This window comes from Notechis scutatus, chromosome Z (assembly GCF_049901735.1).
Source record: "Notechis scutatus isolate UNSWTSFEM ecotype Mainland chromosome Z, rNotScu1.2, whole genome shotgun sequence".
Classification (NCBI taxonomy): Eukaryota; Metazoa; Chordata; class Lepidosauria; order Squamata; family Elapidae; genus Notechis; species Notechis scutatus.
This window is the reverse complement of record NC_142025.1, coordinates 133728638-133745942: the sequence shown is the minus strand read 5'-3', so window position 1 is coordinate 133745942 and position 17305 is coordinate 133728638. Positions and strand designations below refer to the sequence as shown.

General features: G+C 40.3%; 1 protein-coding gene across 2 annotated transcripts; it reads left to right on the top strand.

The window, feature by feature from the left end:
- The first annotated feature begins 6263 nt into the window (after positions 1-6263).
- Positions 6264-16569, top strand: LOC113421765 (mitogen-activated protein kinase 1-like). 2 transcript variants are annotated; one of them, XM_026682342.2, is made up of 9 exons: positions 6264-6704; positions 8309-8491; positions 9069-9258; positions 9389-9505; positions 10060-10174; positions 10361-10492; positions 13495-13604; positions 13770-13912; positions 14937-16569. In XM_026682342.2, the coding sequence occupies exons 1-8, from the start codon at positions 6541-6543 to the stop codon at positions 13887-13889; spliced, it is 1131 nt and encodes a 376-aa protein (XP_026538127.1). In that variant the 5' UTR covers positions 6264-6540; the 3' UTR covers positions 13890-13912; positions 14937-16569. The 2 variants fall into 2 exon arrangements, with proteins under 2 accessions (XP_026538127.1, XP_087801129.1); XM_087945003.1 differs by having other exon boundaries at positions 6495-6704; positions 14895-15023.
- Positions 16570-17305: the final 736 nt, after the last annotated feature.

The following is a 17305-nucleotide window of genomic DNA, read 5'->3' as shown; positions in this document are numbered from 1 at the left end:
AATCCTGAAAAGGATAACTTGTGCTTCATACTACTGTTGGAAGAAATATCCTTCTGGGTTCAGTTCCAATTGGGGGAAAAGACACTGCAAAAATGGAGGCTGTTTGGAAGGTTTAATGGTGGACAGGACCACATGGCCTGGAGCCCCAGAGTGAAAAGGAAGGATGCTCACATGCTTCAAAGTGAAGGAAGAAATCAAGAAAGGACTGATATGCTGCAAGTGCCTGGGTTTTATAACCTTTGTTGGGGTTTGAATTGCAGTTTGTATTCTGATTGGTTGTCAGAATCCCATGGGCCATGCAGGGGCAACTCTGTAGGCTGTCCTGAGTTCCAGACTTGGTTGAGCCTTGCGGGATGATGCACTGAAAGGGCTTTGGGCAATTGCTATAGTTTTACCTGGAGATCTTTGTTATGTAAAGTATTCTGACCCAGGCCTTAATGGCCCACCCATTAACAAAGGTGGGGGTGAGCTTCTACTTCTGAGGTGAGTTTCTGCTTCTGAGTTTCTACTCTTTTTAGAGGAAATATTCTGCCTTTTTAATATTTCTTCGGATATTTCAATTTTCTAGGAGAGGGGTGAGTGCTAACTTCCTACACTACGGTAAGCCAAAAGTATACAATATGTTTTAAACCAGTTTTGGTTCTTTCAGTGGTTTACCAGAAGCTGCACTCCCAAACAGAAGACTAGGTCAACTGTTACATTTGATTAACCTATGTATAACTACAAGAAAAATAGCTGAATATATATATTTCTCCTGATGACTATGATCATTTTCTTTCTATGACAGCAGATTGTGATGTTTTGTGGGCTACCACCAAATGGTTTGAGTTGCTTGCAGCTCAATTTATGTGCTGTTATGTTAAGCCACAGTGGTTTAATCAAGATTTATTGGATAAATCACAATTAACTGGTGTCATACATGCAAAGTCATTAAGCAATATCTATAGTAAACTAAACCACAATCTCACACTTTTAGAGTTTACACAATGTATGAATCCAGCCAGTGACTAGATCTAGATTACCCAATAGATTTTAATGGCTAAATATAGATGTTAAGACAAATCCTTCCCTCAGGTTGTAAGATAAACTAACCTTTACAGAGGAAGCTTCACCTGGTTCAGCCTTATGGACAATTTTCACTCAGCCTGGAAAAGGCACAGAGCTAAATTTCAAGCAATTTGACCTCTGTTTATTTTATAAAGGCCTGAGGCAGGCAATGCAAAACCCAGACAGTATGGCTTTGATATTGGCCTTGGTGTTCATCAGAGCACTCTCATCCCTTCCCATGGGAATGGTTTGGATGGAAGACCACTTATCCCAGCTAATTATTTAATGAACCTCTCGAGGGTGCCCCATCGAAGAGCTTTTTCTCTGACAAGATTTAACCCTTACTATCTCTGCTAACAGAGAGAAGATACAATAATACGAAAAGCTAACTGACTAGGAGATATCAAACTACTGCACTGCCATGCAGCCTTAAGAACACAGTAACACTTGTAAACACTGATCTATTAAGCCAGCTCCCCTTTTTCTGATTGATGTCGCTTTTAGTATCTAGGAAAGTAACCAAATTCTATGCAATTGCTATTACTATGAGGAAATCAACACTTTAATCTTCTTACCTGCTAGTTCAAAAACCTTAGTAACGTTAAGCCTGGAGGACTTCAACTCCCAGAATTCCCCAGCAAAGCTGGCTGGGGAATTCTGGGAGTTGAAGTCCTCCAGGCTTAACGTTACCAAGGTTGGACACCCTGTGCTAGATAGTGAATGTCCTGTTTAACACTGGGAAAGGTGGAAGAGAAGAGAATGGAATCAAATATAGAATGGTAATTGGTCCACTGTTGAAAGGACCAAGTTTGGGAAAGATCAACCTGGAAAAAAATTATTACTAAAAGTCAAAACTTGATGGCACATAATAAACAATAAAATCAATTAAATTGGGGGTTTTCAATTCAATGTGTAGAGTGTGAAGGATGTGTGTTTGTGTGTTTATTTTCATGGTCATGATGTGCATTGAAGATGGTGTTTGTTGTACGAGATGCAATGACAATAAACTAAACTAGCTTTTGATATTGTTAAACTTTAGATATCTCTTATACATTATATATTAGGCATACATCTATATCTTATTTTATTGTTGTTTTCTTTTACTTCACTTTTATTTTCTAGTATTTACCTTATTTTTGGAATTTGAATTTTTTTTTTCTAATCTCTGACCTACATAAAATCATCCAAAATTCAGGCCAGATCCTTCTCCAGAATTACTAAGCTTCTCCTCTCTGCAGCGGTCTGAGTACCAGGACTGTTAATCCAATTGGATTAAATAAATGAAACATTAGAATCAATATATCAACGGCAAACCCACAAAGTTAAAAGTAATGGATGGAAACAGCCTTAAAAAAATAAGATTCTGAAGTAAATGTCTCCCAATCTTCCTTGAGTGATGGAATTCCATAAGTGGGATATTTTCATTGAAAAAACTTTCTTACAATAAATACCTTTAAAATAGATGCCTACTCAAATCCTCACATATAGGTTGCTTCGGCTACTGCATTATTTTCCATTACAATCAGCCCTTAAAGATGATTCATAACCTTCCATTTGGGTAGAATGTGGTGGCTAGTTTTTGGGTGAGCATATCTTGATTTATGTATATTGTGGCTATTCATTAAAATACTGAATTAATTGTCTGGATTTGATCTCAACCCCAAATACTAGTGCTTCCTCTTAAACAACTTTTTTTCCCAAAATTTTTTATTAATTTTTAAAAAACAAACATACAGACCAAACACAAAACATAAAAACATAAAACATCTTTTTTGAAAGCAGCTTGATCCCGGGTTACATCTCTTCGTACAGACATAAATTCAAATTCATGCTCACTTTTATATACCATTCCATATCTTATTACCATTCTACATTTTCTATATAGCTTCTCCCCTCTTTTCACTCTCTTAATTCTATTTTATTTATTTCATCTCAATTTAAATCATTATACTTATATCCTTTGTCTGTCCTGTTTCAACTGTCTATTATCTTTTCTCATTAACACAAAATTTCTCCTGTAATCACTGATTGAAGTATGACGCCTTTATATCTTTCCCCTAAATTTAACACTTAATATAATACATAACTTTCATTCAGATTCTGCTTAGTACATTCTAAAGCTACACACTATATTTTTAAAAAAGAAAAAATTATAAATATATAATATAATTAAAACAACAATCCCTACCAGTTAAACTCTATCGTTAAAATTAATATTCATTTAAATCTTAAACATTTTACACATTCCTTTTCAAATAAGTATCATGCTTCTATGGGAACCCTTATAAATTTTGCTTAGTTACTTCCTACCCCCCATTTCACTTATATTTTAAAACATTATGTAATTAAAATGTTCCCATTCCTTTTTAATTCAATTCTCTCATATTTCATTTCATTTATTTTGTTCAAAAAAGAGAAAGTTTCACTAAATTACATTGAATATTTTATCCCATTTTATAATCATATGTTGTTCCAATTTTCTAACATTATTTCTAATACAAATACAACAATACAGTCTATATGTATCTTTGCAGAATCTCTTTTTCAGTTATACTTTTACCCATTATCTCTAAATAAATCCTGTTTCTTTACATCTTGTTTCAAACCCTTGTAGCTTCTCTTCCCTTCCTTCCTCCCTTGCTTCTTCACGCCCTTTTAACCCCCTTGTCTCTCCATCTCCATTTCCCTCTTCTGTATTCCTCTTTTCTGTTGCTTTCTGACATTATATCCACTTTTCACCTTATTTTTCCCTTTTTTGGTTGTTTTTTTAGGTCTTAAATTCTCCATTCTCTTTCCCTTCTTTCCCCTTCCTTCCCCAGATGAAGTTACTTGTTCATTAAAGATGGCTTATTCTTTGTCCCAATCTTCTTGTTCTTGTAGTTTCTCATAGGTAGAAATCGCCATTTCTAAAAAGTTGAAAACAGAGCCAAAAGAGCCCTTCCCTTCTTGTTCCTTTTCTTTATATTTTTTAAATTCAATTTTCAGTTCATCCACAAGTGATGCCATTATAAAAAAGATTTTTAAACAACCACCCAAGTATTTTTAAACATTAAAATATAATTTCCAAAAGTCCCAAAGTCACCAAGCAGTCCAAATACACACAAGCTGTTTCATTTAACACTTTTCTCTTTTTTCACTTTCTCTTCCTGGGGTTACAATTCAGTTACAAAGTTCCAATTAAAATGTATCTTTTAGAAGTCTTGTTACAATTTAACTTTCGATTCTTTTAAATTCCAAGCAATCTCCTCCAGCCAAATCTTACTCTTTACTCTTTTCCTCTCCCTTCCCACTTGCAGCGAAAAAAAAGTTTTTTCAATGTTCAGAAATCTTTATTATCCCCTTGGCTTTGATTTTCAGTTTAATTACCTGCTGATGCCAAAGAGGGTTTTTCCGATTTCTCATTCATCTGCTGTCACCGTAAGGAAGGAGAGTGAGAAAAAACAAACTTTCCCTTTTCACTTTCATTCGCTGCTTCCGGATCTTCCTTGGGAACGATGAATCTTTTTTGAGGTTTAAATTCCAGGATATCTTGAATGTTGCTTCTTATCCCAGTCAGCCAAAACTTTCACTTCTTAACTTCCTCCTGCACATTCTTTTCCGGATGAGTGCTTCTTTGAGGCGGCCATTTCTGACCGCCGCTCTACCGCCTTCGGACTCCCCTCAAAACCCTGCCCGGTCTCCCCTGTCTTCATCCACCTCTACGGGGTGACTTTAGCCCCAAAGCCGGCTGGCTCGGGGCACTCCAGCAGCGAGCGCAAGCAGAAACTGTGCACGATTGTGGATTCCTGCTGCCGCCGAAGCCCAGCAAACCCGACAAGCTTCCTCTTAAACAACTTGAATCCAAGAATCTGAAGGAGAAATCCTTAAAACCTGAAGTTTTAGTTCCTGCACTCCGATCTCAATTTAGAATCAAATTAGCAATGGTTCTGTTACTTTTTCTCCCCAATCCTTAACTAATGTAACCACAACCAGTTTTGAGGGTGTAAATGCTTACAGAGTACATTGGATAATAATGTATACTTTTAGACCAATAAAAACCATACTATAGTTTTAAATTGCAGAGATATAAACAATTTATTTGATGTTTTCAGGAGAGCTATATTGGGAAAAGATTTTTTTTCAAAGTAAGCCATTAAGGCCTATCAGCAATCCAGTTCTGATTACTGACCCAGCTGCAGGTCTGTTTTTTCTCTCCTGTGGGTGGAGTGAAATCTTACCCTTTTCACTATGCCTTCAGCAAAAAGATTAAGCATGTGGTTTTTGCTATTACAGGCTTATTCTGAATGCTGTTTCAGTTGGTGGAATTTTAAATGTGCTTGCTGATTTCCAGCCAGACATATTTTAGAAAATGGATTGGGTTTATTTTTATTGTAATGTACTTCAAAGGTTTAGCTAAAAGGGAAGGCGGAAGGTTAATAAATATAGCAAATAAAAGCAGCCTGGGGAGGATTCTTGCCTCTGCACAATTGAAATTCAAGTGCTTCTTTGTTTATTTACATTAAGAACAGGGTAGAAATAAGACTGGTTGTTCAGAATTAAAGACTTTATTCCCACAAGGCACTAAGCCACAAACTGGACCACTACTTTAACTTAGGGGTGGAAAACCTGCTTCCGTCTTTTCGTAGCAGATTGTTGAAATCTACAACGCCATTCCCACCTTTCGAGGTTGAAACCCCAGAAAACTGCAGTGCTGCAATGGGTAAACCCCGCCGCCCCGCCACCAAAGAAAGCATCCTACGGCACCCAGCATCGCCTCTTCGCCCGTCTGCAAAAGGCGCTTTTCTTCGTTGAAGTCTAAAAGATTTTGTAAACCTAGGCATTTTGCAACGATCCGGATTCAAGGCGCAGGAAGGAGAACCTACAGCAACTATTCCTTCCATCAAATGTTGATGGAAGGAGCAATCGACAGGTGCGACAGGCGTCACTCCTAAACCGTCGTTTTGTTTTCCAACTTGGATCGCTGCACTTAGCGCCTGGGTTCAGTGGGTTTCGCGAAATCAAAAACCTGGCTTAAATGAACCGTGGCTAAGTTAACCAGGGAACTCGTCTCGCGCAGCTACTTTCCATGCCCATTGCGGGATTCGAACTATGATTTGGATGGAGGGAAAGTATCCCTTAAAATAAGCCTAGATGCGCAGCATCAAGGATTGGAAGCGCGCTGAGCCAAAAGGCGGGGCCCAATGGGAGTCAAGCGCGCGCGAGTCTGAGGGTGGGACCTCATCGTGGTTTGGAATGTTTTGGGCGCGGCGCTTCCGGGTTGGGCTCCTGACATTTCTATCCAATCCAGACGCGCCGCGGTCCGCACAGCGTCAGTAGGCAACACGGACGCATGCGCTGTTTGAAGAAGCTCCAGCCGCAGCTCCCGAGGAGCGCATGGGCAGCGCTTTCCTCTCTGTTTCTTCAACGAGCGCATGCGCGGTGTGGTCGGGCGGTGTCGGTTCCGGGTAAAGCGGGGATAAGAGCAGCTGCGGGAGTTTCTTGATTAGATCAGCCATGGCTACAGCGGCGGCGACAGCGGCCCCGGGTGGGGCGGGAGCCGTGCCGGTGTCCGGAGTGCCAAGATTAGGAGTCGAGACTGTGAAAGGTCAGGCATTTGACGTGGGACCACGTTATACAGACTTGCAATACATCGGCGAAGGAGCGTACGGCATGGTCTGGTAAGTGAGCGCGAGCCCTGCAGATTGGCCCTGAACGGGAACCATACCTGGGCGAAACGTCCCAACAGTTGTCTGGCGTGCCTCTTCCTGCAAACTGGCTTCGCGCGGTCACCGTACCTCCCTTTAAAAGCTTCCGCCATGTTGTTTCTTAGTTACCAAAGTCCTACAAGGATGCACGTTATTTTGCTTGAACTTGCTTCCCCTCCACGCCCCCCCCCAAAACAAACTCCTTTAAGGGTCCCTGCCCCGCCGGGTCTTTCCCTACCGCACCTGGCGACTTCGGAGCTATTCCGTTGCAAGGGGGCGTTTGCAGTGGCTGTCTGTCAAATCTGGCTTCTAAAGCCCAAAACGGTCGTCTCAACTAGCCCTGCCAAGTCATTGTTGTATTCCGAGCGCCTCCCCGAAAGCGGCTTTCGCAGCCTGTTATCTTCCTGTGCCAATATTTGCAGATTTCCTGTGAAAGGCTTAGGGTGCCTTGCAGCTGGGAGTTGCTTTTTTACCTGTTAACAGATATACTTTTTGTACTTGTCGGTATCGAGGTGCCAACACAAAACAAAATAAAACACCGCGAAGGTTAACACATTCCTTTCCTCTGTGGGCGCAGCAGGTTCAGTAAAACATCCTGATGGTGAACTTCATTTAGTACCACAAATCACAGCTCCCCCCCCCCACCAGCATTTCTCTGAAGTGTGTATCACTCCATTAACTCTTCCTGCATTATAGTTATTAAGCTGCACAGCAGCTTCTATCAGGGTGTCAACTTCAGCCTGGCGTCTGGCTTGTTTAGATCACTATTCCTTCAGGGCAGATATATCTTCACTAACTAGGCTAAGTATCATATAGATACTAATTGATCTAATTATAATATATGCTGGCTTCTATGCTCTGCTCAGCCTTTGGTTTACATTAAAGCTAAGACTATCATCAGTGCTGCACTGTTACTACAACTATTCTCAAGATGTTTACTGAGAATTATTTTATTCCAAACTGCCATTCATTTAACATGCGTAACCCAAGTATCGTATCAGACTTTCCATATTCTGTAATACTCCCATTTTTTATTGCTTATAATCCAATCTGTAAATTTGGAACTAATATACTTTGTATTAGTCAGTGCAACACATATACATCCCATGTTTCTGTGGTAGAATGTATATTTGATGGTGGTAATTGTATTTGCATGATATACTTATAAAGCAACCCAGTTTTCTAGATTTGCAAAACCTATCTGCTGTTGAGATCTCAAAGGTTTCACTTCTGTTCGGTAGCCTTGGCAACAGCCAGCTCTTTCTCAGATTATAATAGTTGTTGTCCCACATTGGTATAATGTGTTATTAGTGTTTTCTCGTTCCTTCCTTTGCTCTTTTGTTGCAGTCCAAAATTAAAATAAACATTCAATCTTTCTGATGGTTCATCTTGTGCATAGAATGTTTCTTCTTTTGAGTTTCTAGAATGATCCTCTTCTATTGGAGAGTGAAATAGTTTATCAGTTTTGGTAGCAAACAATTGTAGAGTCACTTGTCTGAGATGGGCAGAAATGAAGTCAAAATAAATAAAAATATACTGAGGATTCCAGTGTGTATTTTGCATTTGTTTCTTTACAGCTCAGCATATGATCATGTCAACAAGATCCGAGCTGCAATCAAAAAGATCAGTCCTTTTGAGCACCAGACATACTGTCAACGCACACTGCGAGAGATCAAGATACTCCTACGCTTCAAGCATGAAAATGTCATTGGCATTAATGACATTCTTCGTGCACCTACCATTGATCAGATGCGTGATGTGTATCCTTGCAGATGAGTCTTGTGTCATTTCATTTGTGGAAGGAGATCTGCTTGGAGAAAGGTGTATGCATAGAGAAAATGTTCTATTATCTATTCAATCTTATTCTGGTCCATTTTTAATTAAATGCACTGCATAGAAACTTTAGCTCATTCTGAATATAATGATGTAAAATAGGATATGATTATGCCAGCATCTGGGCTGGCTTCCATTTGCCTTCTGGCGTGGCTCCTGGTGTTGCTTTCTTAATAATTGAACTTATGAAACAGTTTCTCTGCTTCTCTTATGTCTCTAAAATTTATGTTTTTTTTCAATCACACCCCTTTGCTTATTTTTATACAGCAGCTAGTAAAGTGATGATGATCTACTTTATACAGGAAATGAATTGAACCTGGTTTGAACCTGGCTTCAGTTATTTGAGGTATTAAAAGGAAACTTAATTTGTGGCCACCGTTGTCATTTATTTGGCCACTTCTAGAGATACTGCCTTCTATATTCTTTCCAGGAAGTTACTTTCCTTGACAGTTTCCCTTCCTTCCCCTTTCCTGGTGGAGAGGGGTACTGTTTGTCTTATTTCAGATATATAGTTCAGGATTTGATGGAGACGGATCTCTATAAGCTTCTGAAGACCCAGCAGCTCAGCAACGACCACATCTGCTACTTTCTCTATCAGATTCTTCGAGGGCTGAAATACATTCACTCTGCCAATGTGCTTCACCGGGATTTGAAGCCAAGCAATCTTCTCATCAACACCACATGTGACCTGAAGGTGGCGTTCTAAATCTTTTGCTAGGCCTTCTGCACCTGGCAACAAATCTCTTCCCGCTTCATTCTGCAGGGCAATTAATTCTCCATTTATTTGGCGGGTTGCTACTCCATGGTTCTCTCTCTTCTTACAGATCTGTGATTTCGGCTTAGCCCGAATTGCTGATCCAGACCACGATCACACAGGATTCTTAACAGAGTATGTTGCCACTCGCTGGTATCGAGCTCCTGAAATCATGCTTAATTCCAAGGTAAATTAAGCAGGATGGATAGAACATGTTAGCCAGAACACCCAAAATACATTGATTATACCTCCAATAGTTCAGTGTAAAGTTTCCCAGCTTCTCAAAAAAAGGAAAGATAATGCCTAAGAAACATTATTAAGCTGTAACACAATTCTGAAGCCCAGATCAACTTGGCAAATTGATATTTATAAAGTTTCAATGTGCAGCAGAACCACAGTATCACAATTCTTATATTTTCTTTCACTTACTTGTACAAATGACCATAACAGTTCTAGCATATCTAACCCACACAGAGGCCCAACTGAAGGATGCTAGTATGAGGAAGACTGTTGCATAGGCTAAACTGGAGGAACTTAAGTTTTCCTGAAAATGTTTCCTTTGCTGAGTATGCAGTTTAAGATGCCTCTCTTACATTAAACTGAGAAGTTTATTTGCTAGGAAGGAGACATATCTATGTCAATAAAAGGATGACTGTGCATGGCTTAACAACAGCTAAAAGCAGAGTGGATTAGAGTCAGAAATTCTTAGCTTTTATTTCTGTGTCTTTTCCCTCTTCCCAGGGCTACACTAAGTCCATTGATATATGGTCAGTGGGTTGCATCTTGGCTGAGATGCTGTCAAATCGACCTATCTTTCCTGGCAAGCACTACCTGGATCAGCTGAATCACATCCTGGGTAAGAGGGAAGGCGACTGAACAAAGGTTTTGACAGGGTGGCCTAGTAAAAGTCTTGTTCTGAGCAGCTTCTTGAATTGGGAGCTGATTTTGTCTTTCTCCTCATAAGGCCCCCTCATTATAACTTTAATGCCCGTTTTCCTCCGGGGCTTGCAGTTACATAGATATGCAATGGCTCTCTCTACAGGTATTTTGGGTTCCCCGTCACAGGATGACCTGAACTGCATCATTAATACAAAGGCTCGCAATTATCTCCAGTCATTGCCTCAAAAGCCCAAAGTTCCTTGGGCTAAACTGTTCCCAAAGGCTGATTCCAAAGGTAAGGGAGAAAGAAGGCTGAAAATGTATGGCTTCATCCTTTACCTGGCATGTTTGGCTCTTTATTGATAAATCAGTCTTCAGCTACTGGCTGACAAGCCAGAATTCTTCACCCTTTTGTAGCTTGGTAGGCACTATTAATGTTCCATCAAAATCAATATTTTGACATCAGAGGGTTTTTTAATTGCACATTTTAGAAATGGAGGAGCCCATCTGTATGTGCTATTTACAGTCTTCCCATTATTATTTTATTTAAAAGTTAAACTTCTGTATCCTCAACTATTTTGTAAAACTTTCACCAAGCCATCCATCCACTAGTAGGGCCCAGTTTGAGTGAAGACTATTTGTACACTTCATCATTTAGAAACTGGTTATCCTTTTTAATGTGGTTGGAGATCTTTATGCAAAAATTGAATGATGTGCAAATTCAGTTGCCTAAAACAATATATGTGGCACAATACTGTATAGGCAGAACTTTCTATTTTCATTTAGGTTAGAGGTGGGGAATTGTGGTCTAAAAGGCTGGCTCAGGAATTCTGGGAGTTATAAGTCATAAAAGGGCCATGGTTCCCCACCCCTGATTTAATTAGGGTTAGGGTTCCAATAAGGATTAGCAAGAAAAGATAATTCTTCTGTCATTTAAACAGTCTGTGCTGAAATGTGCATTCTCTGTAACTCAGTGCAGGAAGAGTAGCTTCCTTTCACTCTCTTCAGTTGTACCTCACAATTTGAAAATATGCATTTAAATCAGCCTTCCTCAATATGATAACAACTAAATGGGTATGCTACAGTCAATATCATTCCCAGCTTTCAGTGGAAGATACATGCTGAAGGGGAGAGAGATGGATATACAAACAGTATCTAATTCTAAAGGCTTTTAAAAGTTCTTCTGTGTGACATTGATGTGCAGTTGTTTAAATACAGCTGGTTACCAGAGCAGCTTAATCTGAAACAGAAGCAGGCAATTTTTCTGTGGTTGAAGGATGCAGGGTATGCGGTGATGGTGAAGTAATATTACTGGAAGAGGGTCAAAAGTTTTGTTCCTTTTTTTGGACAAAATGTTGCATTAAGCTTCAGATATCAATGGTATTGCTTTGGCAATAGAAGGGGGTTCTAGTAGACTAGGAGTACCCTGATGTACTACCTTACTTACATTATACTATTATATGATATATAATAATATTATATACTAGTATATTTTTATTTATTTATTAAACTTATATGCTGCCCGTTTTCTCTAGATGTGACTCAAGGCAGCTTGGAATCATAAAAACATGATAAAACATTAAAATGTTAAAACACTAAATATTAACATTACAATTTATTTAAAATTGACAAAATGGGAAGGAAAGTAGAAGATGCACAAAGGGAGGAGGTGAGATCTTAGTCCATTAACCACCTTCAGAATTACACACACACACACCAAGTTAGGTTGTAAAGCTTCAGAACAATGTCTCCGGTTTATGTTATCCTTTCAGAGTAAAAAATGCAAGAAATTATAGGTGGTAAATAACATGTGTATAGAAACCTATTTCCATTGATCCACCCAATTTATGTTGCCCAATTCTGTATTTCTTCTCCAAAATCACCTCTTTCCATCAGTTTTAAAAGCTCCTTTATTCTTTATTGTCTGTTCTGGCCATCATCTGTTAATCTAGCTTTTATGTATATGTCTTTCCCAGGCAAGACATGAGACAGCACCGCTAGTAGAAAGTGGTAAACATTGGTATCCTGTTAGACTTATTTAATTTGTAAATAAGACTTAAGATAAATAGAATTAAGGATCTGAATAGACTGTGAATAACCAGGAAAATTTCTATTAAATATACTGTTCATATAAACTCAGGCTGCTATATTAATGAAAAACTTCAAATTATTTTTAAAAAATAGATAAGTATTTGCCGCATGTAAGTGTATTACTAGGGGTATCCAGGTTTATACTACCTTGTAATTTTGAATTGTCTCATTTCAAAAATTGAAATGGCAGCTGGAGAAGACAACAGAATTGGTTAAGGGTGGGGGATTAGGAAAAGCATTGGATTTCTTGAGGAAAAAAAGTGAGCTGAGGAAGATGATCTTTGAATTAAGGTGAATTGATTTTTTTTGAGCAGTGCTCTGATATACAGATAGTAGATTAAATTGGCAACCAAGATTTTGAATAAAGAAATGGAAATTCTGCTTCATATAAAATTATAATTTATATGAGATTTCTGGCCACATGAGAAGAGATGAGAAGTCAGTAACATCAATCATACTGAAAGCAAATAAAAGATAACTTATAACAACTGTAATGACTATGTTTCTTCTGATAGGGGTGGCCACTGTTTTTCAGTCTTGGCATCTTTAAGATACCTGGACTTTAACTTCCAGCAGGTTGGCTAGGGAATTCTGAAGTTGAAGTCCACACATTTTAAGTTGCCAAGTTTGAAAAAGACTGTCATCCACTTCGGAGGCATCCTGCTTTTGTTATGTGAGAGGGTTTTGGACTTCGCAATAGCACTTAGACTTGTATACCTCTTTATAGTGCTTTACAGCCCTCTCTAAGCAATTTACAGAGTCAGCCTGTTGCCCTCAACTATCTGGGTCCTCATTTTACCCACCTCAGAAAGACGGAAGGCTGAGTCAACCTTGAGCCTGGTGGGGTTCAATCTGCCAAATTGCAGGCAGCCAGCTGCAGCAGAAGTAGCTTGCAGTACTGCACTTTAACTACTGCGCCACCAAGGCTCTCTACCTTACAAGAGGATGCAGGCCCAAATCCTTGGTCTGAATTGGCAGCGTTTTTCTTATGGGGAGGATGAGCCCTCCGATTCAGCCTTCAGATTTCATCTACCTGCTGAGATAAATGATCTCAGAAATCAGACAGTTGTTTTCCTGCACTGCTCTCTGCTACCACTGGGGGATGCATCGTAACCACCTCTTTCCTAAACAAAGGGAATATTCTTGTTGCCACGTGTGGTCCAGCAATTGATCCTGCACCCTTTCACCTTTTTTTATCCATTTCAGCTCTGGACCTGCTGGATAAAATGTTGACCTTTAACCCCAATAAGCGTATCACAGTGGAGGAGTCTTTGGCACACTCTTACCTCGAGCAGTACTACGACCCTTCAGATGAGGTGTGGATTCTTCTTCTTTTTTTTTTGAAGGGGTGGAGTGTGGGAATCTTTTAAAAGGATGACCAGAGAAGGAGCCAGAAATTGGCATATGGCCTTAACGCAGCTCGGAAGCAGAATTTCTACATTTTGTTTTTTTTTCTCTCTCTCTCTTTACCCCCACACTAGCCAGTTGCTGAGGAACCGTTCAGGTTCGACATGGAACTGGATGACTTGCCCAAAGAGAAGCTGAAAGAACTGATATTTGAAGAAACTGCACGATTCCAGCCTGCCTATCCAGGGCCCTGAGAGCCTGTCCAGGCCAGTGGCAGGTATAGCCGTTCATCTTCAAGGGTGGCTAATTTAGCCCCCTCCCCTCCCAAGAAAACCTTTCAACCTGGGATGTTACCTATGAATCCCATCCCCTAATTACGACATTACTTATAAATCTGAGGAAGGGGTTTCATAAGCAAGGCACCATTCCCAGAAACCTCTGCCTTGGAAGAATCCATTTAGAACACAAAAACAGAGATGGAAGGGACCTTGGAGGTCTTCTAGTCCAACCCCCTGCTTAGGCAGGAAACCCTATACCATTTCAGGTTACCCAATCTCTTCTTAAAAATTTCCAGTGTTGGAATATTCACAACTTCTGGAGACAAGCTGTTCCACTGATTGATTGTCCTCACTGGCAGGAAATTTATTCTTAGTTCTAGGTTGCTTCTTTCCTTGATTAGTTTCCATCCATTGCCGATTTCACTCCTGAACAAATGAGATTAAACAGCAGCCCTGTGCAAAAAGATCATCAGATACCCTGGTAATCCCCATGGATTTATTTATTAAATGTGCATGCTTGTCCATCTTTCCCTCTGGTGACTCTAGGTGGCTTACAATAAATAAAAACAATATAAAACATAAAAAATATTAAAATGACAGATATTAACATCAAAATTAAGAAAGATGGTTAAGGAAGAGAGCAAAATACAAACAGAGCGGAGCTGAAATCCTCTCTCTATCCACCTTCAATCGGGAATGCCCTCCCCCCCCCGCATCGGGACCCAGGCCAATCCACAGGCCCAGGCTTTAAGACCCTTCTGGAAGGCTAAAATGTTGGGGACTGATCTCGCCTCAAAGAATTCAATATTCCAGGGGGCGTAAAGCCACAGATCTTCTCCTGGACTGATAATCCTTTGTGGCAAGAGAAGAGAACCGCCTATGACAAGCCTGTGTTTTATAACATACTGTTATTCATTGATTAAATGTGGCTACATCTTAACGTACGAGATAGGTAACTGCACTGTGGTCAGGGCCTCCCAGGTACCAGCAGGTGAATCTTCATGGGATCTCTTCTTCTTTCAGGTCACTGTTTCACCGGGAGATGATTTGGAACTGTACCCAGCTCCCCCTTTGGAATGTCGAGGGGAGCACAGGATTCAGGGGTACCAACTCCAGGGTGCCCCTGTAGACTTGCTGTACAACTGCGCTTTGCTACGTGGCTGTGAACCCTGGTAACCCACCTCTGGACCCCCTTAATGTGATGTGTTGGGGTTAGACCCTGGTTGGGGGAGGGGGAGCTGCTCCCTCCCTATTGGAGGGAAAAGAAAACAGTCTCCCCTCCCTTTATCCTTTTCAAAGCAACAAAAGGGGTGTCGTCTCCTTTTGGGCATTTTACTGTTTTTGTCAATGAATTAATAAACTAATACTTTAGCAGGGCCATTTTCTGATCCCTTGGGCATTATTAGCAAGGGCAACTGAAATCAGATCCTGGTTCCTGGACGTACACTTTGTATCTTTCTCCTGTAATCCTCTGAACCCCACTACATTTTGAACGCTGGGAGCAGAACCTTAAACTTTCTGACTGCCCAACTTTTCTGCACTCCTTAAGAATCCAGGAGCCTTGATTCCTTCCTGCACAAATAGAGGGCATGTCTGTGCTGGTGTTTATCAACTGATTTATGCCACTTTTGAAACACCTGAAATGCACATCCGACCTTGGCGGTCATTTTCAGGAACTTCTGAAATGCAGTGCAAGGAAAGATCCTGTGATGATGAAAAAAGTGTCTGGTTTGAGAGAGACAAATATCTTTCCCTCCGCTTCTAACTGTTCTGTAAGAAACTGTGCAGATGAGAAGGAAGTCCTTACATTTCTGCTTCCTCAACCTAGAGACTATAAGATTTTTTGTTGTCTGCCTTCCTTCTCCGCCCTTGCGTTTAATAAATTGAGTGAGTGTGTGTGTGTGTGTGTGTGTGTGTGTGTAAACTGCTGCATACCTTGAGAAATCAGTTGTCCTCTGCAATGGCACAGCACTTTTGTCTTCTTGCTGCTACGAACTAACATGGCTGCCGTCCATTCCTTTCTCAATATTTTTGATGCCAATTTTTAACTCCAGCTCTTCATCATGCAAAGCAAAGTTCCTCAAGGAATGGAACTTACAGTTTGGGGCAAGAATGAATTGGGAAGTGGAAAATCACTAATCAAAGTTCTGTTTTCTAAAGGGATAGTCCTGCTACCCCAAAACCACCAGAATGTGCCAGGTAGAAAGGGTTATACAGGGGGTTATTTGGGTGTCCACTGTCTTGAGTGGAAATGAACCGCTCCCCCACTTGAAAGTTAGCCTTGCAGGAAAATTGCTGCTCAGATGGCCCCACCTCTCCCCTCCCTTCCACATGTGCCATGTTTCAGAACCAGTTTGGACGGGTTTTTTTCCCTGAAACTTCTAGTTCTCAATGATGAAAAATGCTCTAAGCAGAACAATGGGATTTGGGACGTGTTCTGTTTGTTTCCCTTACCCTTCCATTGAATGAAGGAGAAGCTTCTGTGTTCAGACAGCATTGCCTGCTTGTCCTAGCTGTGATGATATGCAGTGAGCTTTCTTCCTAGGGTGTGTAGCCATTTGAAGGAACTTGCATTAAAGGGAATTAATGCTTCTCCATCTTTCCCTGCTTTGGATTGTATAAAAACCCTAAAATAAATCATTCCTTTATTCCTTCAGCAGTTGCTTTGTCTTAATTTGGGGGCGGTTGGGGGGAATGGATCGTTACACTAGAGCCCTTTTCAAAAAAACAGTTACAAGGTCAGTCAATCTGAGCAGGCATCATATTTCAGAGATCAAAGTAAATACAGATAGTCTTCAACTTAGGATCACAATTGAGTCAAAAATTTCCATTGCTAAGCAAGATGGTTGTTAAGTGAGTTTTCCACCCATTTTGCCACCTTTCTTGCCGCAGTTGTCAAGTGAGCCACTGCAGTTACACTAGTAACCTGGTTAAGTGAATCTAGCTTCGCCGCTGACTTCGCTCGTCAGAGGGTCACAAGAGGGGGATGCTGCAACGGTTATATGCCAATGGCCAAGTGTCCAAATTTGGATCACGTGACCAGTAGGGATGCTGCAGTTGTCAGAAGAGTGAAAAATGGTCCTAAGTATTTTTTTTTTTCAGTGTTGTGTAACTTTGAATGGTTACTAAATAAAGTCATACGTCGAGGACTACTTAAAGAAGGTGCTACAGATAAACTCATGGCAATGTAAGCAAACCTCAGAAAAGTGTAGTCAACTTTGCTGTGTATTTTTAAAATCAACTTTGCATTTTCCTTAGAGACAAAACGGCAACTAACAATGCTTTTATCTGGGATGTAATACGGTCTCTTACATCATACCATGATGTTGCCAAAGTAACAGAACAAGCATCACTACATCACAGTGCAAGTGCTATCCTTTGCATCACAAAGT